This window comes from Leopardus geoffroyi, chromosome C1, assembly GCF_018350155.1.
Source record: "Leopardus geoffroyi isolate Oge1 chromosome C1, O.geoffroyi_Oge1_pat1.0, whole genome shotgun sequence".
Taxonomy (NCBI): Eukaryota; Metazoa; Chordata; class Mammalia; order Carnivora; family Felidae; genus Leopardus; species Leopardus geoffroyi.
The window spans coordinates 97,476,685-97,502,960 of NC_059328.1; the positions used below are offsets into that span (position 1 = coordinate 97,476,685).

General features: G+C 49.8%; 1 protein-coding gene and 1 long non-coding RNA gene across 11 annotated transcripts in view; one reads left to right on the top strand and one right to left on the bottom strand.

Moving 5' to 3' along the window:
* Positions 1-26,276, top strand: part of LOC123598490 — a 116,825-nt gene that overhangs the window by 55,356 nt on the left and 35,193 nt on the right. The window lies entirely within an intron of this gene.
* Positions 11,395-26,276, bottom strand: part of SYT6 (synaptotagmin 6) — a 61,585-nt gene continuing 46,703 nt past the window's right edge. For 4 of the 10 annotated variants that reach the window (XM_045478717.1, XM_045478723.1, XM_045478725.1 and 1 more), the window contains exons 5-7: positions 21,664-21,835; positions 20,294-20,444; positions 14,060-14,255 (exon numbers count right to left, since the gene is read on the bottom strand). In XM_045478717.1, coding sequence (XP_045334673.1) covers positions 14,184-14,255; positions 20,294-20,444; positions 21,664-21,835 — 395 coding nt within the window. In that variant the 3' untranslated portion in view covers positions 14,060-14,183. Of the gene's footprint in view, positions 14,256-15,858; positions 15,928-20,293; positions 20,471-21,663; positions 21,836-26,276 lie in introns of those variants that run through there. The other 6 variants (XR_006712641.1, XR_006712640.1, XM_045478719.1 and 3 more) reach the window with 6 other exon arrangements.

Below are 26,276 nucleotides of genomic sequence, written 5' to 3' on the forward strand. Positions count from 1 at the left end.
AATCCCAAGCAGTCTCTGTGCTGTCAGTGCAGAGCTGGATGCAGGGCTCGATCTCACAAACCAGGAGATCATGACCGGAGCCGACATCATGAGTTGGACGCTTAACCAACTGAGCCATCCAGGCGCCCTAGTAGTTCCTTTTAAGTTCTTTTATCCAGGATCCCTGGATAATCTGTAAATGTCACTTTGGGCACCAAGGTGGGTAGAGAAGTCAAGGAGGAGAGCTATACAGCCTCCTTAGTAAATGCCTGCAGTCATCCGGGGCCAGAGGTGAAGGGGCAGAGGTGTGGTTGCTGAAAGTCAGGACAGGTATGAGACCGACTGGGTGGGATGGACAGGAATTGGTGAGTGACTGGGGCTGAGGAGAGGGAGGAATAGAAAATGATTCGGAGGCCCTGGGCCTGGTGGTAAGAATATGAGCGGTGCCATCACCAAGAGAGGGGGCCCAGGAGGGCTGGCAGCCAGAGGGAGGACAGTTGAGAGTAGGCCGCGCTGAGTTTGAGGTCCCCAAAGTCACCCACCTGGAGTTCTCCCACAGGAACTTGGAGCTTGCGAGGCATCTCAAGACATTTTCTCATGGCAGGAAAACAGACTCAGCTGACCTCCCGTCCTCAGACCCAATGCATAGGTGGGACCTCATGCGTAGGTGGGACTAGCACCCCTCTCACCCTCTGCTCCAGTCAGTCCCTGATTGCAGAGACTTCCCTAAAATTCTCTAGGATCTGTCCGTTGGAAAAGACTGGGTTAGGGAGAGGGGTGGGGGTGGGGGCTCTGGAAGAGGTGCCAGGCCGGGGCAGCACTCCCACTCCGCCACTGCCTCCTGTCCCTGCCTGTGCCCAGTCTGCAGTCAGCTAGTTTAGAACAGATGCTCACAGTCATGATCAACCTGTTTGCCTCGGCTTTTCCTCCGTGGTGACGCAGAACAAGGGTGCAGGGAGGGAAGCAGATGGCTTGCCCTGCTGCAGTAGGGACTGAATTGCAGTGTCATGGGTCGGGGTGGGTGGTGACTGTTAGGGCACTGGGCAGAGCTCCCACCTTGGGTGCCTTTGCCGCTAACACCCCCTCCTGTTCAGACTGACGGCGTGTGGTCCATAGGGCTGCCGGACAGATATCCAGGGTGGGAATACACCCACGCCGAGACTGCCCAGGAACACAGCCCTCGGTGACTACCCACCGTGTGGAATTCAGAATATGGACACCCTGTGAGCCGGGTCTGGATCAAGGTCTTCATGATTAGGAACAACCGTCCCACTCCAGGTAGAGCCAAATCTCAAATCCTGGGACCAACTGTTCCTCAGAGCCTGGGTCTGGAATTTACTGGCATTGGAATCATCCGCCAGCTTGTTGATGCACCCATGCCTAGGCTCTACCCTTGGTGCAGTACACCAGGATCTCTGTGGTCTGCAATTGACATTTGGAGCAATGGCTCCAGGCGGTTCAAGTACGCAGTAAGGTTTGAGAGCCGCTGCTGGAAACCATCGCCATTAGCGTTATGCTTGGGCTTCTAGAGATTATTTTCTCAACCACACACTTGCCGTTCTGAATCTGGATACCTGACTGTGGTCTTGGCTCCCGTGTCCCCTCCCTGGCGGCCGGTGCTTCCTCTCTGACAGGCCCACTGCAATGCGGCACCTGAATGTGTAGGGTGGTGGGAGGGAGCCAAACAAGGAAAGACCTTCGATCCTCGCCACGGGTGGAGGACAAGAGCACGTGTGGAGACAAGGCAGGGCACACCGGGGCACATAGTATGGGCCAGCAGCTGCTTCAGGACTGTGGTGGGGGTCTCCCCTGCCCCAGGCTGGGGAGGCTTTTCCAGGAGGTGGCCTTAAAGAGTGAGTGTTTATGTTTATATTTCCCAGGGGAGAGGAGGGCATCCTGATGAAAGAATCTACATAAGTAAAGCCTGAGGAGAGGCGGGGTTGCCTTTGGAAATGGCAGTGGGGACCCATGAGGCATCCTGAACGCCAGATTAATCCATTACCAGTTTCATGTAAAGCAAAGTCCTTGATAATATTTAACATTTTATGCAAGCGGTAATCATTCCTTTCCCCCCAGTGGGCAAAAGGGGAGTCAGTAATAGTTTCTGAGTAATGGTGGAATGTATTCTAAAGGTGTGACGATAATGAAACTACCAGGGAAGTGAAGACTGGCATTTTAGGGGCTGAGAAGTAGTTGTCTAGGGGCCAAACCTGATCAGTATGCCTAGTGGGTTTTGTTTTGTTTTGTTTTGTTTTGTTTGTTAATTTCAATTTGAATGTCTTTAGATAGAGCTTGCCCCCTCCGGTGCCCACAACCTGCCACTCTACCTTTGGTTTACAGCCTTACACATTTCTGCCACCTGCTTAGCCCCTGACGTCTTCGTGTTTCCAATCGCTAGATGGGCACAGAGGCGGGAGAGAAGTGGGAATCCCAAGCAGTGGAGACTATGGCAGTAATCTAGGAGGGAAGCGATGGTCTAGAGTGGGGTCAGTGAGACAACACAGAGAAAGAAAGAAATGTGGCATTGTGGCGCACGCAGGGAGAGAAGGGAGTCCGGGATTAAACACGTGGGGGAAGGCTACTGAAGTCCAAAGACAGCAAGAGAGCCAGCTGGGCTGCAGCAGGACGTCCAAGGGCCTTGTGTATGGCAGGTGGCAGTTTGGTGCTCTGGAGAGTAATGGCAGCTGGGGATGGATAGGCAGCAGCTGGAAGTCGTATGGGGCTGGGGGGTGGATGAAATTGTGTAGACAGCTGGGGGGAGGCCAAGGACTGGGCCTGGGGGCCTTTCCTCTCTATGGGTATATGCCTAAGAGTCGGGGTGGTTGCAAAACTGGCTCCGTGACAGACGCCGGAGTCAGGAGAGAACCTCCAGGAGGGAGGGCGAGCACACAGGAGACGCTCTGCGAGATGGACTGTGAACACCTGCTTGCTGTACTGAGCTGTGGCTTTGTGTACTGGTGGGAGGGCCAGGGGGGATGGTGTCCCTGTGGTTTGGCTCTGCTCTAAGCGAGAGCACCCTCAGGTGGTGGGGCTCCCGTGTTTGACTTCGCCCCGGGGGCTGCACGGACCCCCTGTGCAACCTGGCTTTGAACCAGACGGTGGAAGGGTGGCTCTCCTCTGACACGTCCCTGTGCGTTCTCCGTGCAACTGGGGTTGGCCAAAGCTGAGCTGTCGCCGTTCTGGGCTGGCTCACCCTGTCCTGCTCCCAGGCAGCCTAGAACGCCGTGGCCCTCCTCTGCTCCTCAAGCTCTTCGAGGTAAGCGGGGCTTGCAGGAACTTTCAAGTCTGCCTCGGTCACTCAGACTTCCACCGGCTGGTTTTCCATGCGGGTTTTAACCGCTCCGTCTCCTTGCACCTCGGTGCCCATAAGGTTGTGGACACCGGCTGCTGAGCTGTGGATGACGGTGGGAAAACTCACTTTGGGGGTTAGAGATGGAGTCTGGGATGAAAACTACTCCGTGCTGCTTGGCTTTACATTCTTCCCCAAAGCGCAAATCCAGCTGGTTTGTTCCCCGGGTTTGTCTCTGAGCAGTAGATCTGGTATTTATAGAGGACCGAACCGAGGGCCAATCAGCTCAGAATGGAAATTCCTGAGCCTGGAGTTCTCTGGAGGAACTGGCTTTTGGCTTTCCCTCTCCCTGGAGTTCAGCTAAGGTTTTCTCTTGCAAACTTGTAAGCTCTGAAGAGTTTGAAGAGGCCTAAATGGAGGATCTCCATGAAAACACGGACTGTCCTTCTCTTGGCATGGACACCTGGTGTGCTTTTCATAGTCAGTGGCAAGAAAGTGGGCAAAAGGCAAGGAGAAAGGAACCCGGGGCTGGGGGCCAAGGGGCAGCTGAAGCGGCCGGCTCTCTGAGGGTGACGGGCATTGTCTCCCGTTCCTTCGGCCTCTGGGACCTCCCGCTTCTGAAATTATGTGCCCGTGCTAACCCACTGGGCAGCAACTAGAATTGGTTGTTTGCGCAGACCTTCCAGCTGCAAGGAAAAGGGATTGTGAGCTCTCTGACATTTCAAAAGACAGCTGGAATGAGTGAGATATCAACGGACACATTCGTTAAATGTCACCACTTTTGTTTCTCCTCAACGCTCAGTGCTTACGTTGTTCTAAATTAATTACCCAGCCACTTGATTTATTCTGTACATCCCCCTCCCCGCTCCCTCCCACCCTCTCCAGGCTTGGGAGCGGCAGGCAATGCAGTGTCACTCCCTTTGTTCTCAAGTTACTCAGCTGTGAAAGGTGAGCAGGCCTTCAAGGAGGGGGGGACGGGGTCCGGGCGACGCTGGCGGCTGCGGTTTGCTCCTGGGCTGCAGACCCGAAGCTGAGCCTGACCACCGCAATCGATGCAACTCCACCTCTGGCTTATGGATGGGGGAAAGGGGCTCAGAGAGGTTGAAAGACCTGCCCGGGTTAGACCGGGCTGAACCCAGATCTTCTGGCTCTGGAGTTTACCAAATGTGATGGTGGTGAAGAGATGATTCCGTCCTCACGTGGCACATCTGGTAGGAGGCAGCACGGCATGTCGGGTAGCCACTGGGATGGAAGAGAATGGAGAAGACAGTTCTACCCTTAGTTTCCTAGCCAGGGAGAGAGCAAGCCGGAAGCATTAGGGAAGCCACGGGTTCAAGACCAGGAGGCACAGGAAGAGCCTCTCTGCGTAAGAGGTCAGGCATGTTTGGACCATTTGGAAGAGAGAGTTGGTGGTCATTTAAGAAAGACAGTTGGGAAGCTCTCTGGTTCTTTGATTTCATAATCCATTTTAACTGTGCAGTGTCATTGTCAGTAATGTCTCCAGGGAGATGAAGGACTGTGGTCCCAAGGGGCAGTAGGCCTTCCCACCGTGATTAGCAAATCCTCTGTCATCTCAGAGACTCGCGTTTCCAAACACACTGAGAATTTCTAGCCATGGGTTTCCATTCCTCATTGTCGCAGCCCAAAGGGTTCCCACACACCTGGCTCAGACATAGACCTCAAGGTAAAGTGACAGAGGAAAGAAGAAATGCTACATGTCTCAGGATGCCTGAGGCACCTGCCCACATCGGTGCTCTGCGTCTCTTGGGACAGTCCTTGATGTGTCACCAAACTCCCCCAGTCTGTGCAGGAAAGAGAGTCCCCTCGGGTAAAGGAGTCACACACCTCCCCAGTCTGCCCCCCGGTACTAATTTACTGCCAGTGAGCTGTCCTCAGCTGGGGCCTCTGCAGGATGCTCACCCCTCTGGTACTGAACAGGAAAAGACGTAAGAAGGGAAGAGAGCTGAGCTAGCCCGGATGCGTTCCTATTTGTAGAGTTCCTCTGAACCCTCTGAGTTCTTCTATCTGTTCTCTCCCGTGGCAGCTCACCGTCGATTTCCCTTTTCATCAAGTCTGATGGCACAGGCTTTGTTTGGAGCTGCGTATCATTGAGCGATGAGCCCTCTTGCCATTTCTGAGCTTCCCAGCGGAGCTGCTAAGTTACAGCAAGCTTTCACTCTTCCTGGCATTGTCCGACACAGCACATGTTTATGAGGTGACTGACTGGGGTTGGGTGTGATGAGCGGACTCCACAATTCTTTAGCTATTCCCAGAGGAGGAACTGATGTGAGGGATCAATGCATGTGCACGAGTGCTGGTTCACAAAGAGGCCACTGAAGGGCTCTCTCCAGGAAGGAACGAAGTTGAGGTCTCAGAGGATACATTTAGGATTGCATCATGAAGGGCATATGAATAGACAGATGGGTTAGGCAAATCTCCAGGCTTACCACATTTAAGAGTAATTTTCTATTTTATGTGTGTGTCTCCCCTGAATTGTGAGCCCCTTGAAGAGCTGTGTTTTAGAGGGCAGTTCAGCCTCATGCTTAAGCATGTGAACCATGGGGTTTAGTTATCTGGGTTCAGTTGTATGACCTTGGCCAAGTGTCTTGACCTCATAGGGTTAAAGAGAAAATTAAATGAGACAATGGATGGAAGGTGCTTAGGACAGTGCCCGGCATATGAGAAGTGCTTAGTGTTTGTTAGTTGTTATTACTAATGTGCGTGCCCTCAGCCCTAGAATGTTATCTGATGTATACTAGGTGCCCAACATGTTAATTGAGTGAATACCTACGTGCATGCAGGAAAAGAGATTAACCTGCATTCATAGGAGTTAGTGCAGCTGAAGTTCTTGAGTGATCTGGGGCTGAGTAGGGCAAGAGAGAGAAGTCGGGCTGTGGGGTTGAGTTTAGTTAGCAGGTTGGGAGTTGGTCCAAGACATCTGCAGTTGTGGGAGATGAATTCCACAGGAAATTGGCAAGAATTGGGTAAAAGGTCTGGTTAGCCAGTTACACCTCCATCACCATGCTTGGTCCTGCACCAAGTAACAAAACATTTGTTTATCAGCCAAACCCCAGAGGTAAGAATAGGTTTGTGGACAGAATGTCAGCAAATGGCACCTTACAGGTGACTCCTATAGGACACTTTACAGTGCCCTCAAAAGTTGGATCCCTGTGAATACTACCTAAAGGTATGTATTGATTCAGTGCAAGCCCTATCAAAATTCCATTTTGGGGGGCATCTGGGTGGCTCAGTCAGTTAAGTGTCTGACTCTTGATTTGGACTCAGGTCATGATCTCTCGGCTCGTGGGTTCGAGCTCTGCACTGTCAGCATGGAGCCTGCTTGGGAGTCTCTTTCTCCCTCTCTGTCTCTACCCCTCCCCTGCTCATGCACTCTCTCTCTCTCTCTCTCACACACACACAAAACAAGCTTTTTTTTTTTAAATCCCATTTTTTTGTAGAAATAGATTCATGCTAAAATTCATATGGAATCTCAAGGCACCTTGAGTAGCCAAAACAATTTTGGAAAAGAACAAAGTTGGAAGATTCACACTGCCTACTTCAAGACTTCCCACAAAGCTCTAAGTAATCAAATTAATGTGGTACTAGCATAAAGGCACACATATAGGCCAATGAAACAGAATAGAGAGCCCAGAAATAAACCCTCACATATATGGTCAAATGATTTTCAACAAGGGTGCCAAGGTCATTCAATGTCGAAAAGACAGTCTTTGCAACAAATGATGTGAAAAAACTGGATATCCATGTGCAAGAGAATGAAGTTGGACTCTAATCTTACAACCTCTACAAAAATTAACTCAAAATGGATTGAAGACCCAAGTATAAGAGCTAAACCCTATAAAACTCTTAGAAGAAAATACAGGGGGAAAGCATCATGGGATTGGATCTGGCAATGATTTCTTGGATATGACACCAAAAGCACAGGCAACAAAAGAAAAAATAGACAAATTGGACAATTTCAAATTTTAAAACTTTTGTGCATCATAGGACATCATCGACAGCAACCCACAGAATGGGAGACAATACTGTATTGGTAAATCATAAATCTGACAAGAGATTAATTAATACCTTGAGTATAGAAGAATCCTAAGAACCACAACAAAACAAATTCAGAAATGTGCATTGAATCACTATATTGTGCGCCTGGAACGAATATAGCACTGTATGTTAACTATACTGGAATTAAAATTTAAAGCTTAATAAAATAAAATAAAAAAACAAGCAAAGGACTTGAATAGACATTGTGCAAAGAATATATACAAATGGCAAAAAAACACATGAAAAGATACGTAACATCGCTAATCATTATGAAAATACAAATCGGAATCACAATTAGATACCACTTCACACCCATTAGGATGCCTACCAACAAAAATACATAAAAAAAATATAACAAGTGTTGGTGAGAATAGAGAGAAATTGGAACCTTTGTGCACTGCCTATGGGAATGTAACATGGTGCAGCCACTATGAAAAAGGGTAAGGCAGTTCCCCAACATATTAAAAATAGAATTACTACATGGTCCAACAATTCCACTCCAGATATATACCCCAGAGAATTGGAAGCAGAGACAGGAAGAGATGTTTGTACACCCATGTTCACGGCAGCATTATTCACAAAAGCCAAAAGGTGGAAGCAACCCGAATGTTCACTGACAGATCAATGGAAAAACCAAATGGGGTATATCCATACAATAGAATATTATTCAGCTTTAAAAAGGAAGGAAATTCTTGACACATATTACAACATGGATGAACCTTGAGGATACTCTGCTAAGTGAAATAAGCCAGGCACCAAAGGACAAGTATGACATGAGTCTACTTATACGAGCTACCTAGAGTGGTGAAGTTCATGGAGACACGAAGTAGAATGGGCGTGGCCAGGGGCTGGGGGAGGTTGGGATGGGGAGCTCTGTTTAATGGGCACAGAGCTTCAGCTTTGCAGGATGGACAAAGTTCTGTGGATGGCTGGTGGTGATGCTTGCACAACAGTGTGAACATAATTAAAGCCGCTGAACCGTATGCTTAAAAAGGGCTAAAAGGGTAAACTGAAGGTAAATGTATTTTACCATGCACGCACACACACAAAAGGCAAGCACAGGCAAGGGGGAAGAAAGAGGCGGGTCCCTGCGAATGTGGGTGAAAATAGACTTGCGAATCAAGTTAGGTTCAAGCGCTTTGGATTAACTTGTGAAGAATCGTTTTATGAGGCCTTGATTGATCTGTTTTTGTTCACCCGCAGCCTCATCGATCAGCTTTGCTTGGGCACACCTCCATTATTATTCACATCGCTTTCTTTTTCCTTGACCTCTAAATCTTGATGGTTCCCGAAGAAGCCCTCTCTGAGACTCTCCTTGTCTGCTTGTACCCACGTGGCCGTGTCAGCCTCCTGTCCACATCTCATTTGGGTGTGTAAGCTTTCTATAAATTAACATCTCACGCCCGACCTCTCTGCCAAGCCGCATCTCCAACTACGGCTGTCGGCTGCACATCCCTCCCGCATCTCAAATTCAGCTGGCCAAACCAGACTTATCGTTTTCCCTTGTTCTGCAGAGTTTCCGGTTTCTATGGAAGCCTCCATCATTTTTCTGGTGCCTCAAGTGTGAAAGCCTTCAACACTCTTGAATGCCCTTTTCGTCTCCCTGCCTTCCAGACCTGCTCAGCTGTCCGCCCTGCCATGCTGTCCATCCTGTTCCCCATGTCCCATACAGGTGCCCCTGTCTCCCTGTGTGTGGCCTAGGCCTAGCTTGGCCCTTCGCCCCCTCTTGGATGGATGGCTGCAACTGCCTGGAAGCCCCTTTGCCTCCAGGCTCTGCTCGTGGGCTTGCCACAGCCTTGCCGGTGGCGCTGCTGTGAACCAGCCAGAGGAAAGTTGGGGGAGGCCAGTCCCGTGCCCTGCACCAGGGCATCAGACATCTGGATGGGGCTCACTGCAAAGAGGGGTGGGACACGGGACAAATCCTGAAGTCCCGAGTGGCCTATAGCTGCAAAACAGCCTGAGGCGATGAGGCTGGGTGAGGGGAGGAGGTGTGGCAGCTAGACAGATTCTTGAAATCAGGCAAATCTTGCAGTTCTGGGTGATCAGCCCGTCTGAGAGCGGAGGCCAAGCCAGCAGTGGAGGAAGGAGGGCAGCGAGCCCACTTTGTGGAGGCAGCTGGCAGGAACGAGGCAGGGGCCAGGTCTAGAGCCTGGTGGTGCAGGGCTCAGAGTAGGGAAAGGGAAGCCTCCCCGGGCAGGCGTCCAGCGTCTGGCTGGGGCTGACCAGCACCAGCAAGGTGGCGGCTGTGCTCAGGGGTTCCTTGTCTCCCCCCGATTCAGGGTGCTTGGTGACCCTGGGGATTCCTCAGCTCCGGGTCTTCACCAGTATGGACCCCTCAGCCTGGAATGTGCTCCCCCCTCACAACCTCCACATCCCCAAATCCTACCCATCCTTTAAAGCTCTAGATCAGATGCGCCTTCCTTCTCGAAGCCGTCATTCTGCCGAGCTATGATATTCTTCTGTGGCCACAGAAGTCCACGCCTCTCGGGGCGCCTGGGTGGCTCAGTCAGTTAAGCGTCTGACTTCGGCTCAGGTCATGATCTCACAGTTCGTGGGTTCAAGCCCCACATCGGGCTCTGTGCTGACAGCTCAGAGCCTGGAGCTGCCTCGGAGTCTGTGTCTCCCCCTCTCTCTGCCCCTCCCCTGCTGTCTCTCTCTGTCTCTCTCTCTGACTCAAAAGTGAATGGACATAAAAAACAAAAACAAAAACAAAACGGAGTTCACACCTCCTGTCCCGCACACACCACTTTCTACCTTGGACTATAGTTACTTACATTGCCAGTTTACTAGACTGAAGCTCTTTGTGGGCAAGATTCAAGTCTGAGGCTAGCACAGTTACGTGGCTCAATATAGTCCTTGATGTCATTTGACAACGAATAGACTATATCTTCTCTTTATGAGTTTCTCTGAATCAGATATTCAGTAGCTGGCACCCCCCACGGGTCTGCTAACCTCACTGTGGTCATCCTGAGTGCGCACCGATTATTTCCAGGTCTTCATCCCCTCGGCACTTGAACACCTATAATTTGGGTGGCCACATGAATAGTTCTGGGCAATGAACCATGAAGGAAAGGGACATGTGTCACCTCTGGGCCAGAGTGTTGAGGCCAATAGGAGAGCCTTCAGAGAGCTCTTTTCCCTCAGGCAATGTTTGAGATGTTGGCTGCTCTGGTGTCCCAAGTTCCCCTGAATACCTCCGATGAGCAGAACATTCCCCCCAACTCCTCGCTGACCTGTGACGGGCATGGAACATGAATGAGAAGTAAGCCTTTGTTGTTTCCAGCCACTGAGGTCTGAAGGATGCTATGGCTGCATAACCCAGCCCAGCCAACCGGACACATTTACCCCATCGCTTGATCTGCTCTAGATACGAGCCAAGCTACACGTCACCAAACCCCGCGGCTGACAGGTGACCTGACGGGAGGCAGAAGCCAGGGGAGGCTGTGCGTTTAGGAAGCAGAGTGCTTCTCTCAGCAGTTCGGCTCCCTTGGTGGCATCTCACTGTGCAGCGCCAGTAATTCAGATGCGGATGCGCAGGAAAGGACAGTACCTTCCACTCTCCTCTCTGTGGGCTGCTTCCTAAATTAATTAAAAGCTGGGGGTGAGTGGAGAGGATATTCTATTAATTCAGAATGTTCTTTTTAAAATTTCCAGCCTGCAGTAGGATTTTTCTCCTCATTCAGCCAAGTGGTGTTTCATGAGAGTTAGCAGGATTCCTCTCTGGGTGGGCGAAAGCATGGCACTTTCCAGGTTCGAGCGTGCAACCCGCTTCCCTGGGCATCTGGAGGGGCCGTTTGCTTGTGGAGTTGAACAGCTCAGGAGACAGCACAGCCCCGTGCACCAAATGCTCTGGGAGCCATCAGCCTGGCAAAACGCAGGTGTATTCCAGGCTCTTGGGGTATGCAGGGATTCCTTGGGCGGAACAAAAACCAAACAAGCCCTACCGCTGTACCTCGGACAGAAGGGAAGTGGTTATCTCTGTGAAACAAAGCTTAAAGGTAGAAAAGCTCTGCAGTGTCCTGTGTGCATGCAGATGGCTAAACCTCAGGAACGTACAATGACAAGAGAAATGGGGGAGAGACGGATATTTAATTGAATAAAAACTCCAGGCTGTGACAGGGGCGGGGAGACACGAAGCAGTAATGAACAACATAATTTTTTAAATGACGATGCAATTAGTTAACATCCTGAATATGTGAAGGAAGGGGGAGAGGCATCTTTTAGCCCAGAAACACTGCTAAACAAAGAAGGGAACTTTGCTTTAAAACAAAAACAAAAACAAAAACAAAACACTTCTATATGCAAAAGGCCCTGATTATCATGACTTGAGCAAAGCTCAAAACGCCAAGACAGGAAAGAGGTTTCTCCTGGCAGAGAAGCTAACAAATGAATCAACTTTGTATTTCATTTTGTTCTGAAACTTGTAATTCATTTTATTCTCATCCGCAAGGAAGAGGTATTGGGCTAGATAATGACGTTGGCAGACATTCAGCTTCATTCATGCTGTGGGTTGAGGACTAGTCTCCCCAGAAGATGCTTGGGGGGTGAGGCTCCTGCTGCTGAGAGCATCCCTAGCCTGGGCTTCCCAGGCTGTAGAAACTTACCAAGGCTGCGACAGTGGAAGTGGCAACTGGGTCGGTGGTGGGGGGCAGACCACAATCTGCTCAGGAAACCATCTCCCAAAACTACGGGGAGGTTCGCCTGTGTGGGTCAGCTGCTTGGACATAAAAGGAATGTCTGAGAGCAGTCACTATCCCACCCTTCACACTGATCACACTCCCTCCTCCGAAAGGGTCCAGTGGTCATTCTCGTGTGTCTGAGGGTTATGAGGATGGCAGCTGGACATGTGTTTTGAGCTCACTTCTGGAAGCATCCTCTCACACTAATTTCTGGGCTGTGACCCAGGAAACTCAGCTGTCCCCTTCCTAGTTGCAGGACCCACAGCATCTGCCCAGTGATTGAGATGGCCCTCTTGATGGAATCAGTCTAGAGTCAAGAGACAGAAGAAAGTTTATGGCCTGTTGGAAGTCTTGTCATGACAAGAGGTTTTTTGTCCTTTTTTGTCATGACATGAGGTTTTTTCTCCCTCTGGAAAGAACATCCAGCCACAGTACGGCCCGACCAGGACAGCCTATCAATCACAAGACATTTGGGGAAAAAGCTTATCTTTATACAATGACTCACATTAGCTCCTAGCCTAAGGCTCAGTACAGAGTAGAGTTTGGGTTTATCTGCCTTTACTTTTATGAGCTGAAAACTTCTCTGGCCACAATATCCTGGTCATCCTCATGTCTAGTCTGAACTCTGGGTAGAAGACACTGCCCAAAGTCATATCAGCAGAGAAACCTGAAAACTTGGCTTAAAGTGAGGGTTACTTTATTGAGTTTCTGCTCCTAAAGCACGTGACATATACAAAGAATAAGACACAAGGTGTGTGAGTAGCTTTTCCGTTCTTGACCTTCCCATGGCAGAAGAAGGGGCTCTTCAGCAGACTTGCCTCTTGAAAGTCACACACACACGACTCTGGAAGTTGGCGTTGTGTATTCACAAGATACAGTGGCAACTCACCTCCAGGAATTTACCAGGGCTATACAGACTGAGATTAAGCAAACCAACTTGAGTTATAGGGGGTTGGTGGGAAGGCCACTAGTAACTCAACAAAACGTACTATGACAATGCAGAACACTTGAAACATTTTTTTTTTCCTAAACTGAATTTGGCCTAAGGTAGAGGTCTAAAGGAGAAAAAAACCGAAACCTTCACTACCACTGAAACAAACACTGAAGTACTTAGTAATTTATAGAACTAAAGTTGAAGATGAACATTGTCCCAGAGTCAAGAGGGGGTGGGGGCGCTGAAATACTCTTAAGTTGACTTTGTTTCAATCAAGAAGATTCTCTTCAGAGAAAAAGGGATCCCAGCTCTGACTTGGATTTAAAACTCCCCATTTTCCAAAGAACATTTTATCCAGGTTCTTCTCTGATCTACTGAGGCATTTGAAACAGTTGCTTGATACTTCATGGCATTTTAAAGCTATGCATAACACAGAAGTCATTCTGGAACCTGGGTGCCTTCTTTTCTTTACCATGAAGGTTATTTCTGAGAACAAAGATCTGTTTTCAAACAACTGTGGTCATTAACTGTGGTGTGCCAGAAAACATAGGGCATGTTTAGTGTTGGCAGAATCCTTCCTAAAGAAAGTGGCTAAGTTCCCATGAGGAATCGACATTCGTTCAATGCATGAGGAAAGTCAACAAGGAAGTGGGGGAAGGAGCCCTCACAACCAGCGGAAGGTGCACAGACACCTCGGAGCCCCAGTGATTTCAGCGCAGGACGAGGAGTCTTCATCTTGGTCTGTGTCACATCAGCGAAGAGCTTCCAAGGGTCATAACTCGCCTCGTAAAGGCTCATGGCCCGATCTGCACCCTTCGGCGGGCCACTGCAGAAGCAGACATTCTTCCAGTCTGCTTCCTTCGTCTCCAGGGTTGTGGAGCTTGGTGGAGACACAAAACTTCAGGAACTCAAACCACCTCCCCCGAAAAGGCGACTATTTTACATTGTATTTTATATGAACCAACCTCTGGGCTCTCCACTCTTCTTTCTTTCCTACTATTTCCCCCTTCTTTTCTTGGCAGCAGATCCATAAAAAGTGAAAACCACAGAAAACATCACCTTGGGAGACAAAAACGACTAAGACAGGTCCGGCCGCTCGACAAATGTCTTGGCCTTGACCTACACAGGAGCGGTTAAGACTCGTGCTACCGCTGCCGCTGCTCCTGCGCAACACTGTGTTTGGACAGTTGAACAAGTGCAAAAAAGAACGTCGCGGAGTCCCCTCGGTGTTGCCCGGCCGCGCAGCTCATGGTGTGGGAGGTGGTTTCGGGGACGGGCAGGAGCTCTCACTGTCAAAGCTGGCAGCCCGGCCCTGCCACTGCGGAGAGGGGAGAAGGCTGGTTATTGATCGCCAAGGGGGTTTGCATTTCAACTTTCAAAACTTCTCTGGCCCATGCACTGAATTCACCTTTCCCGGCTTTTCATAAGCTTTCTGGAATTTTGCTGTCAGCCATGCAAAAACAGAAGGAAAAGAGCTGTAGGGCTTCTAGTTTGGAACACCTGATTTTTAGAAAAGACCTACTGCAGAGATAATTAAAGCTTTCTCCACTGTGCAGTGTGTGTGCGTGTGTGCGTGTGTGTGTGTGTGTTAATGAGGTGCTATGACTGGGCCATTTCTGAGTGCTTCAGCCATTTCTCACACTGAAAATCAGATTATGTTAGCAGCAAAAGAGCCAGTCTACAGAGTATGCCCTTATTGCCAAGAACCCATGATCATGAATTATTAGCAATTTGTCTGGGGGCTGTTAGCACAGCTACAAACCTGATATTGCTTTAGCTCTGTGCTCTCTTTCTTAGGCTTAATGCTTCCTATGGGCATTCGCACCCACCTTGTGAGGAGGTGGCAGTGTGAGGGGGGCAGCCCGTTCCCCTTTCTGGGGCATCCCCTTCCTTCTCCCATCTCACAGGTTGCCCCCTCTCAGCCCCACCCTGCCCCTGCTGTCAAAGTTGGTGATGTAATGAGGCGTAATGGAGTGAAGGAGAGGGCTGAGGATGAATGGACCCACGCCTGAGCCATTCGACCCTTCCTTCAATTGAAAAGCCAGTCATGCTGGAGCAGTGCATTCTGGGCAAAGATCGGACCCCGGGCATATTGTTGACCTGTCTTGCGGCTGTGTAACTTCAAAGTGAGGCAGTGTCCACTGCTCATTCCATCTTTCTTGTGAGCTGGGAAGACCCAGACCTCTCCCAGGTGCCCGTGGGACAGTGCTCCAGAGAGTCAGGGAGGGAGGGGGTCGAGATGGCCCTTCGGCACTGAAGTACAGCCCTTCCACTTCCCCCGAACTTTGGGGGTCTCCACCGTGGAATGATGGGCCGAGTAGAAGCTATGCTGTGCATTTATGCATGAAGGGGGGGCAGGCTGGGGAAGGATGCAGTTCTCCCCACAGCACAGCCATTTCTAGATAGAGCTGAGCCGCCTGAGGAGCAGACCATTTGCCAGCCAGCATTTCCTACTGGAAACCCACCGTGCTGAGGAGAGACCCAGGCCAGTGGAGAACCTCCATGCTCCCAATTCTACAGAAAGCCCCTGCCACCTTCCCTGGACTTGGTCACTTAGTGCTCCCTGTGCTGGCTAACCAGCAGATCTTCATGACTAGCCAAACACGGGACAATCCGGTACTGATGACCACTGCCACGTGTCCTAGATCTGAGTGAGCTTAGCATGCCGGACCTGGAGGCAGGCCCAGGGGGTCATCCAGTCCGGAATCTCGTCCTTGCAGGTAACAGAATCAAGACACAGAGAAGTCAAGACACAGCTAGTCAAGGGCAGAGCCAGGATGTGAAACCAGGTCTCCTCATTCCCAGCTCGGCGTTCTTTCTGCTCCATTCCGCCACCGCCTTAGCATCTGGCCACACCAGGGGAAGGAGATGCGACTTGTGAGAAGAAACCTAACCTCTTTGGGTCCACACCGGGTACTTACTCCTAACTCCAGGTGGTAGTCTCTCTGCTTGCAGCATCCACGTGAATGAAATCACAACCGAGGGTTTCCCTGGTGAAATATTTTAAATACATGAATGCCTGGTTGTTGAGCCTGCTGTGACCTCTGACTCAAGTGTTTCCTAACCAGAAGGTGACACAAGATAATTACTAATGCTTGCATTCGACACACCTTCACTTTAGGAATTGTACTCTTTTCTGCCAGGACTTTTGATGTCGGTGCAAGGTACATTGTAATTGCCGGCTTCTCCCCTGGGGAAGCATGCCACCTAAACAATCTGATTGGTAGGCCAGTTCAGAGGAGAAAAACAAAGTGGCTACACAGAGTACCTTTTTTTCTCTATGTAATAGCCCAAAGAGAAGTCACACGGAGCGTAATTGTTAATCCGGGACAAATGAAGAAGGCACACTCACTCCCCTGTCAGCCCCTGATTTTTTCTATGAAGATAAACAGAGGAGGGAGATGGGGTCCGTGGACGATGGGAAAGTGAATGGTTCTAGCAGACTTATCATGGCGGCTCTGAAACAGCAAAGAACTGACCCTGGCACACAGGGCGGCTGTGTTCCAGTAAGCCCTTTTATTGTTCTGAAATGGGTCACGTTCCAACAGATCTAAAAATCTCCGGAAGCTGATCTAAACTTGGTGCTCCATGATAAAAATGCCTTGGAGAAGGCTGCTGGTCAACCCGGGCTCTGTGTGTGGTGAAATCAATGATACGCAGCACCGGGCAGGAGTGCTCAGAGAGAAGAGGGCCATAGCCACCGCCAGAGAAGGATGCTCGCTGTGGCTTAATCAATTTCTACTCAGGAAAACATCCCAGCAGGGAAAAATACCTTTTCAGTTAGTTTGTTCCCCTCAACCTTATGTTAAAACCCCAAACAAGCGAGCAAGTATGGTGCCCTCTTGTTCTCATTAATAAAAAAGGAACGATCACAGCGCTTGAAACTCTTCTAAGAAAGGTACAATATAAATAGAGAGCGCTTTGCAGAGACGATGCCATTTATCTGCCCGGGAGCTGGAGAATAAGATTTCTTTATGTACTATACAAATGGGAGAAACAGGTTCCAGGGGCAAGGTTCTTGCTCAGTGTCTAGCACAGACAGGAGGAGGCGAGCTGGGAGCTCTAAGGATGACTGAGGGGGATAAACGTTCAAGTATGATGCATCACGTGAGCCCAAAGAGGGTTTACTTCATATCTACCCGGTAGGCTTTTAGATGCATTTTTGTTAAAGATTCTCAAACTGTGGGTGCTAAAAGTGTAGGTGAAATCCTAAGTTGCCAAGATGAATGTCATTTGCAGCTTCTTCATACAGAGAACTGATCAGCTGAGCGGAAAATGGTAGGATAATGAGTGGGGGAGGGGCAGTCTCGGGAGCTTCGTGTGTGAGGTCAAGAAAAAAGTAAGCCCAAAGGATAGGAATCAATGTATTCTCTTTTCGTTTTCCATATACTGTTACTTTCCCTTCACTGTCTCATCAAATATTCATTTTCAAGGGCTTGATTCCACTTTATCTTTCTTTCTTTTGTAGTCTGGACTAGTGAGTCAGGGTTTTCAAAGAAACGGGACTTGGAATCAATTATTTGGCTTAATTAGGTTGTATTCATCATGGAGTGATTCTGGAACCGAGTCCCGGCACCCCCATGCCACTCTGCACCCACCCCCAACTCCAGCCGCCTCCGGCCGGTTGCTTCCGGTTTGCGTGGACAGACCAGCCCGGTTATAATGCCAGTTATCTTTCTGAGGTGGTGCAGCGTGAGGGCTCACTGCCTCCACTAGTGATCATTTAAGGGTCTGAGTTTCCAGAAGAGCAGAGATGACAGGAGCCTACCGCCTCATTTACCAACCAGGAAACGGGAAACCAGAAGAGGCAGTGAGTTGCCTGAAGCCCTGCAGCCCGTCAGGGACCTCTCAGCTTACGTGTCCCTCCCCCTAATCCATCCTGAACACTTCAGTGTACTTATTCTGCTCTTAACGTATCTCCAATGGATTTAAAAATGGGGGAGGGGGCAGGGCACCCTCCCTTGGTTGATTCAACCCTGCATTCAAGTGAGGTACCAGGTGTGGTCTCTGGGCACCTACTGTTCTGTCTAGGAGCTGCCTCCTGAGTAGGCAGAGGCTGGTCGTGGGTACCGCACCCACACCCTGCAGACAGAGTCTTCTGGATAAGAGGAGGCAGAAGATCTCCTGGGGGAAGGGAGCTAGGGAGGTGAGGGATGGGACTGGCCTCAGTCATTTAAGCTTCACAGAAGCTGTGGTAGAATCAAGGAAACCACAAGACAGAAACATGAGGCCTCAGATGACCAGGAACTTTGTGTCTATGACTTACTTCTCCACACTGGCCTTGAAGGCACGCCTACCTGAGTAGGTAAATCAATTAGCTTGGCTCCTAGAACCTTCTATCCCCCACATGATTCCACATGTCCAAATCCCCTCAGCTCCCAGTCTCTCTTAAGACACCTCACACTGCAGGGGCACCTGGGTGGCTCAGTCGGTTAAGCATCCACTTTGGCTCAGGTCATGATCTCACGGTTTGTGAGTTCGAACCCCGAGTCAGGCTCTGTGCTGTCAGCTTGGAGCCTGGAGCCTGCTTCGGATTCTGTGTCTCCCTCTCTCTCTGTCCTTCCCCCACTGCACTCTGTGTCTCTCTCTCTGTCTCTCAAAATAAATAAAACATTTAAAAAAATTAAAAAAAAAAAAAAGACACCTCACACTGCTCTGAGGTGGAAACAGTAGAAACACTGGAAATAGGTGGAAACAGACCTGTCCACCCCGAAAAGAAAAGGGAGCTGGGAGGTCCTCTGGGTTTGGCTCCCACACCTTTCCTGTGTCACAGAACCTAAAGAAGGGATTACAGTTGACCCTTGAACAACATCAGGATTAGGGGCACTGACCCTCCACACAGTCAAGAATCTGAGTATTGCTTTTTCCTCCCCCAAATCTTAACTACTCACGTTCTGTTGACCGGAAGCAGCCTTACCGATAACATAAACAGTCAATTAACACATATTTTGTATGTTATGGGAATTCTATACTGTATTCTTACAATAAAGTAAGCTAGAGAGAAAAATGTTATTAGGAAAGTCATCTGGGTGGAGTGCTGGGGTGGCTCAGTCAGTTGAGCATCCGACTTCGGCTCAGGTCATGATCCCGAAGTTCATGAGTTCGAGCAGCGCGTCGGGCTCTGTGCTGACAGCTCAGAGCCTGGAGCCTGCTTCAGATTCTGTGTCTCCCTCTCTCTCGGCCCCTCCCCTGCTTGCTGTCTCTCCATCTCTCTTGAAGATAAATAAACATTAAAAAAAAAATTTTTTTTTTAAATAAAGGCATCAGGGAGAGAAAATACATTTACAGTACTGTACTGTATTTGTATATATAAAAAAAAGTCCACACCTAAGTGGACCTACACAGTTCAAACTGTGTTGTTCAAAGGTCAACTGTACTGTTTTTAAGGTGACTGCTTTTCAGCTGAGGGGCCACATGGTGTAAGGGTTAAAGCTTTATTTTTTTCATTAGATTTTCCAATTTTATGCTCTAGACTTCCTAGGCTTGAAGGCTAGGATGAAGAAGAAATCACCTGCTGTTTAGGATATGGAATGGGTATGAGATACTCAAAATGAGGCTTAAAGCTCGCCTGGCGACCCCCGCCTCTCAACCCATTTGAGAAAAAGCAGGCCTGGGAGCCACCAGGGTGATACATAGCAGGATCTTACATTGGCAGAGTTTGGCGGAGGGGAAGCCAACTGTCAATGTTACTGGAAGGGACACTTTCTTTGTAGTTGAGAGAAATGATTGGCTCCAGATTATTATATAGCAAGGCCAAAGGGGCCAAGATTGGAGCCCAGGGCTCAGGACTCCTGGGCAGTGCTCCATCCATCATATCTCTGTCAGGATGCGGTCACACGGTGTGCCGCCTTGAAGCCACACTCCGTCCAACAACGGGAGAACCAGCATTCGTGGTGGCAGGATCTGATCTCTGGCCATCTGCATCCAGGCAACGAAGACTGCCTTGGGACCACCTGGCTAGAGCCTCAGGGAACCTAGTGCTTCCACGGCCACGTTCTGATCTCAGCCTCTTGGGGCTTTCTCCCAAAGGACTGACTCGGCCCCGGGGGCTTCGTGAAAGCATTCTGGGCCTGGCACAGTGGAGCTGCTGGGAAGGCTTCCTCCAAGTTCTAACTTTCTGTTTAGAACTCAGTGTCGCTTTCAATATGCTCGCCATCAGAGGCTTTTTGTCAGGCAGCTTCCCACTGTCCTCCTCCATTTCCTTCCTGCCTGTTCCGCACTGGGTGAGAAGCACATAGCCCCCGCACACCCCGGAAAGGACCCACGAAGGCGAGGTCGTACAGCCGCCGACTGCCATTCTCCAGCCCACGCTGCCATGCGGCAAACTTGCCAAGGGCCAAGCGCGACCTCACCCACCTCTTTGAAGGATTTCTTTACCTCCACCAAGGAGTGCCAGTGTGCAATGGGCTTCCGTGGGTACGCCAGCATCTCGTTCCAGTGGTCCCTGCCCAGGCCTTCGGCATTGATCCCCACACGACACACTCCTATGATCTCATTGTGGCCCACTCTGAGGGAGAAACAAAGGGCCTGGTGCTGGTGACCAGACACGCTGTCAGGAAGGGGGGTCCTGGGGGCTGGGATTCTGCCCAGCAGATCTAACTCAGAATGCTGAGCTCTGAAAACAGATGCTTGGCAGGGCCTCGGGGTGCCGGCGGCAGTGAAACTTTGCCTACCCTCCTTGGGTGGACACTGACACAGACAGATGAGAAAAAGGTGACAAACTGCTTTGGAATCACAGGAAATGGTGGGCAGATGGCCGGACTTTAGGGAATGGGAGAGTTTAAGTCTCGTCCCTTATTGGACTCTGCTAGGACATCACAGCCTTGCTTGAGATCTCAGCATTTGGAAATAAATCACCCCGCTCTGAGTACTCTTTCTCCATACCTCCAAAGGCTAGAATGTGATTGATTCACTCAGCAAGAACATCAATCACCACTCAACTATGTTCAGCGAGCACCTACTATGCCTGAGAACTTGTGCTAAAAATCCTGGATGGAGGGTTTACTGCATGTTTTTTTTTCTTCTTCCTTCAGCTGGAGTGACACCTGGAGAGAAGGTGTCATGGTGGCTGGGGTGGTTGGAAAATATTTTTGAGCCGGCCCTGACAGAAGAGAGGATTTGGATAAGTGGAAGAGAAGAAATATATCCAAGAAAGGGGAAATTAAGTTGGATAAATATGTTGGGTCCAGATTCTGGAAGGCCTTGAGAAGCTAGGGGAAGAGCCTATATAACAGGAGCCATTGGTGGTTCTTGAGAAGGGTAGGTGCCAAAGAAAGTAGTCTTTTAGGAAGGCGTGCTTCTAGTGTGTTGGCAGGATTGAGCCAGGGCGTGATGGAGGCAGGGGGCAGCTGGGACGCTGCACAGCCATCCCTGAGTGGGAGTGGTAGCAGCACCAGAAATGGAGAGGAGGGACGCATTTTAGAGGACAGATGACAGGACTTGGTGGCAGGGGGAGCAACAGGAGTAGTCAGGGGCCAATTCAGGGAAACTAACGGGTAGATTGGCCCTTGATGGAAATGGGCCCTGCTGGGAAGCAAAACTTGAGCTTCTGCTCAGGGGAATCCACACTCTTCCTCAAACTTCTGCACCCTTCTTGGGTGGAGCCATATTTGAGGCCAATGGGATCCCGAGCCCTGAACCACAGGGTCCAAGGTCAGGACACCCTGTGCTGCATTGGTGTGGGCGTGAGGGGCGGGGAATCATGGCCCTCTGGGACCAGCACCTACCGATCGTAATCCATAACCGAGATGAGCAGGTTGACTTGATCCATGTTCTCTGGGGGGATGTCAAAGATGATGGCTTCATTGTAGACAGGGTTGAGAGTGTTCTTCTTTATGGTCGTTTTCTTCTTCTTCAGTCTCCTCCCATCACAAAGCAGGGACACTTTGACATATGGATCTGTGCCAGTGGAGGGGTGATGGGAAGGGAAAGGGGCATGTTAGGGAGCATGTTAACCAGATGTCCTCGAACATCATTTGCAGCAGAGGGACGGAAGCCACAGACCTACTGTTGCTCATCAGATAGTATCAGTGGGTTGTTAAGATAATTAAACCACCTTGTATTTATGTAGCACACCTGTCTCTGAGGACACTTCGTGCTTAATAAACACAGAGTCTTTAGCGACCTCAGGATTATTGGGAGAGTGCCTAATGGACTTTCACTAATGGTGAAGCTGGCCTCAAATCAGACAGGACACCTGCCCATGGGTATGCAGATCACGGCCCTAAATCTCAGCTCCGTGATGGCCGGCTGGCTCCAAAGGGTGGTGAAGCTGAACGAGGCACTCGGTTCCTTTCCCCGACTTGGAGTCCTTTTCTCTGGGGGTTTGTCAGCATTATTAGCCAAAGGATAAGGGAGTAAAAATAGGTGTCGATGACACCCAAGGAGTAGCAGCGTGTCAGATTAAATGAACAGCGACAATCACAACGCTGGTCCTGTCCTCCCCACCTGACAACAGGATTATGGGTCTCATTGTCCCAACAAGCTCATTTCCAGCTGGCATCAAGAAAGGCCCTGCTGTCTGCTTCCCCGGAAGCCCTTTCCTGCCCACTTCTGGGCAGAGGAGGAGGATGGGGCTGTGGCGGGGGCCGTGAGTAAGGAGGCTTCCTGAGATTCAGGGCAACCAGTTGACATTTCATTTCTCAGGGGGATCTTGGATTCTCTGCATCCCCAGAGGAGATGTCTTTTTACTGAACCTCCATGTGTCTCCCATCCCTGTCTCTTCTTTCGTTTTCTGAATAGGTATTTTGTGGTCATCCTTCTACCCTGAAATTTTCCACTCATCCAAGTGAAGTGACACCTATTGTATCTCATAGCACAGGTGTCTTAGACACCATCATAATTGTTATTTATGCCGCACAGCTCAAGAAATGGGAGGGCAACTCACAGGTAATAACAGCTTTTGAGACGCTGATGTGCCGAGACACCTTCTTGCCCAGAAGCCAGGGTTCATGTGAATCTGTCAGCAGCTGTGGGCCAACCAGCCACTGCCTGGCGCCTTGATGCACAGGCATGCAGTTCTATCTCCTGGGCACCTGAGCACCCACCAGGCCCTCACGCTCCCCGGGCATCGCTCAGGGGGCAGCTGGGGCACCTCACCATGCAGAAGCTAGAGAGAGCCAACTAACCAATGTGACAGCGGCAGCTATGCCTTAACCTTGGGGGCACTTAGGTTTATGGGGGCTCTGGGGGGACCATGATTAAACAGTAGGTGTTTAATCAACCCGCCGTCTCCAGTGACCCGTTTGGAAGGGCCCTCTCTTGGGGATGTTTTCAGTAAAAAGGAAGGCAGAGTTCCTAGAACCTCTGTGAGACAGCTTTCTGGTTTCTATAGGCTCTGTTGTCTAGGGATGTGCCCAGGACAGTGTTCAGGTCCAGGCGGTCAGGTAGGAAAGCTTGCCCCAAGACCTGTCGTTAACGTGGCAACTTCTAGACTCCATAAGGTATACGCTGCCCTGGAAAGTGTCTTCAGGCTTGAGGCCATTCAAGTGCTGGCTTGTTGCCCGCCACGCCCATTTCCATGTACCTCCTAGACAACAGATTCCCATGTCACCAGGCTTGGAAAAATATGGCAGAGCCACCTGTCCCAATGGCCACTAGGCAAATGCTTATTACCGACTGGGAGATTCTCAGCTTCTTTCCCCAACTCTGTTTACCCCTCCGAGGTATGTCCATTTACAAATTTCAGTGGGTGTATTTCCCTTGAAGAAATCATCAATCTTATGACCGTCCAAGAGGCTAAGCAGAGAGATGACTGTTCCTTTGGATTCTCTGGGGCAAAAATTTGTGGCTTCTAGTGGAGTGTTGGCTCCACAAGACCTTGGAAGTTGTTTCCTCTCTAACAGCCTCTGATGTGCTGTGCAGCTGAGGGAGAGAGCACGAAGGCTGGCAGTGTATTTCAGCCTCGTTGTCGTGAGAGCCATCATAGTCCAGCATTTACCAGACACTGTGCTGAGATTTATGTACATCATGTGTTTTAAACTTCCCCCATAAAATATTTATCATCTTCACCCCCTTTTATAGGTAGGGGAATTGAGGCGAGAGAGATTAAGGAACTTGCCTCAGGTTTGAACCTAGGTCTGTCTGTCTCCAAAGTTTACATTTTAAACCACTAGACTCAAATCAGTACAGACCGGATGTGGTGGAGATGGATGGGTTTTGTGGCATCCGGACCCTTATTATTATTCTGTGTTATTTTCATTGTCATCATTGCAGTGTATGGGCTTAGAGAATTGGTTCATGATGGGTTAAATCAAGGAGAATAGGAAGACCCATGGGTTCAGGGGTCGATGGCATAGAAATCAGGAACAGGCAATAAGCTCTATTCGCCCCCTGGTTTAGTCCAATATCAAAGCAGTCTGAGCTGACGGCAACCTCAAACTCATCCTCAAAAACAGGAGATCTAGTCTGAGAGGCCCCTGCCACGTATGCCCCCATGGTATCACCCGCTGACAAGGCTCCTCATGCTACATATTCATTCAGTCACTCATTCAAAACATATTTATGCAACGCCTATTGTGTTGCCATGCACCGTTCCAGACGTTTGCTTACATCCGTGAACCAAATAGACAGAAATCTCTGACAAAAAGAGGACCCCTGAATGTTCCGCGTCAAGTTGAGATTTAATGCCAGATTCCAAACCCAGGTGGAAAAGAGGGTCAGTTGCGAGAGGGGGATTAGGATTTGGTGTGAGAAAAAAATCTCTCCCCCACAACCTTCTGATGTGGAACGGCCGTTATGATTACCTCAGTGGCTTCAGCATAAGCTCTCTCTCTAGCACATCAATTTAATTACACCGGAGAAGATAGTGTGGGGACTTAGGCAGCAAAATCCTATTTCCCTCAGCAGGCTGGAGAGTCCTCGGTGAATTCCTGTCCCTGGCACGCACTTATTTTGATATTAAAATGAAATCTACATCAGCTGTATTTTTGGAGGAAGCTGGCTTGCTGGGACCTAAGAGCTTTTCACATGTCGGGAGAGGCTCTTTAAGCTTCTCACCACAACTCCCCCCACACCGCCCCCCGCCCCCTGCCCTGCGAAGTGCAGTGGTAGCTTCAGTGGAAGGAGAGGCATTAGGGTGGGTGCCATCTTGGGGAGCTTTTGGTCTGGAAGACATGAGTGCCGCCCAGAGACAGTGGAGGCTGGGAGCAGAGGCTCCGAAGGATTCAGAGCGGCAAGAAGTACACATTACTTCAGTGTTTTCCAACCGTCTTTCCTCAAAGCCTCATTTTTCGGGGTCTAATACCTCATCTTCTTCCACCTACACTAGGTTGCACCTGGGCACAGATGTTCGCGGCTGGACCGTCCCCTCTTTATGGCCCCTGTGACAATACTAAGGAGTTTTCCAGGAAACAAATAATTAATGGGTAAAAGCGAAAATCTCCCGTATACTCCCACCCAGGTTCAGAGGCACCTCTGGAGTGGTTTTCCGCTGGAAACCAGATTCATCACAAGCGCCTCTTGGGTGATGGGTCTTGGAAAACAAGCCTTTTCCTCCATTTGTAACTCTGAGCACAGCTCAGACTGTTCTGTAAGTCTGCTCTTTGGGACACTTCACCCCATTTCGCTTCTCGGGCTAATTTGAGCAGATGGGGGAAGGAGGCTCCTGGGACCCATGCTACTCCTCTGCTTTATCAAAACTCAAATACCTTCTCTGACAACAACGTTGTCATGGGAAAGGACCTGTCTCTATAGCTGCCCCAAGCAAGCGTTTCCTCGGTTTCTGGAAGAGGACTCATGCTTCCTGCTCTACTTAGCAGCTCTCCTGGCACTGAGGCTGGGGCCAGGAGCCCTGCAGGAAAAACTCAAATACAAATGCACTTTGCTTTTCAGTGGCCTCGCTCCTTTGACTAGGTCTTCGGGGCCGCCACAGGGCTGTGCGGACCTCCAAACATTTACACACTCAAACTTGACGTAACCCTTCAAAATCCTGGGGCCTCCTACAACTAGAAAAATTTTCCTTATTTATTTTTTTTCTCCTACTGTGTTTATTCCTTATTCTCCGCCTCCTCTGAGGGAAAGAGGGATGGGAGTAGCTAGTATCTACTGAGTGCTTATTGCGTGTCTGGCACAACTGTAAGGACTTAACATGAATCAACACGTTTATCCTTAAAGCAAACTGTGTAAGTTCTTTTTTCAGATTAGAAAATCAAAGCATTACACAGCAAGGGAGTGGCAGAACTGGAATTCAAGTCCAGAGTTGGGGCTTCTCTTCTAAGAACACTGACGGTTCCGGGCACCTGCGTGGCTCAGTAGGTTGAGCGTCTGACTTTAGCTCAGGTCACGATCTCAGGGCTCATGTCGGGCTCTGTGCTGACAGCTCAGAGCCTGGAGCCTGCTT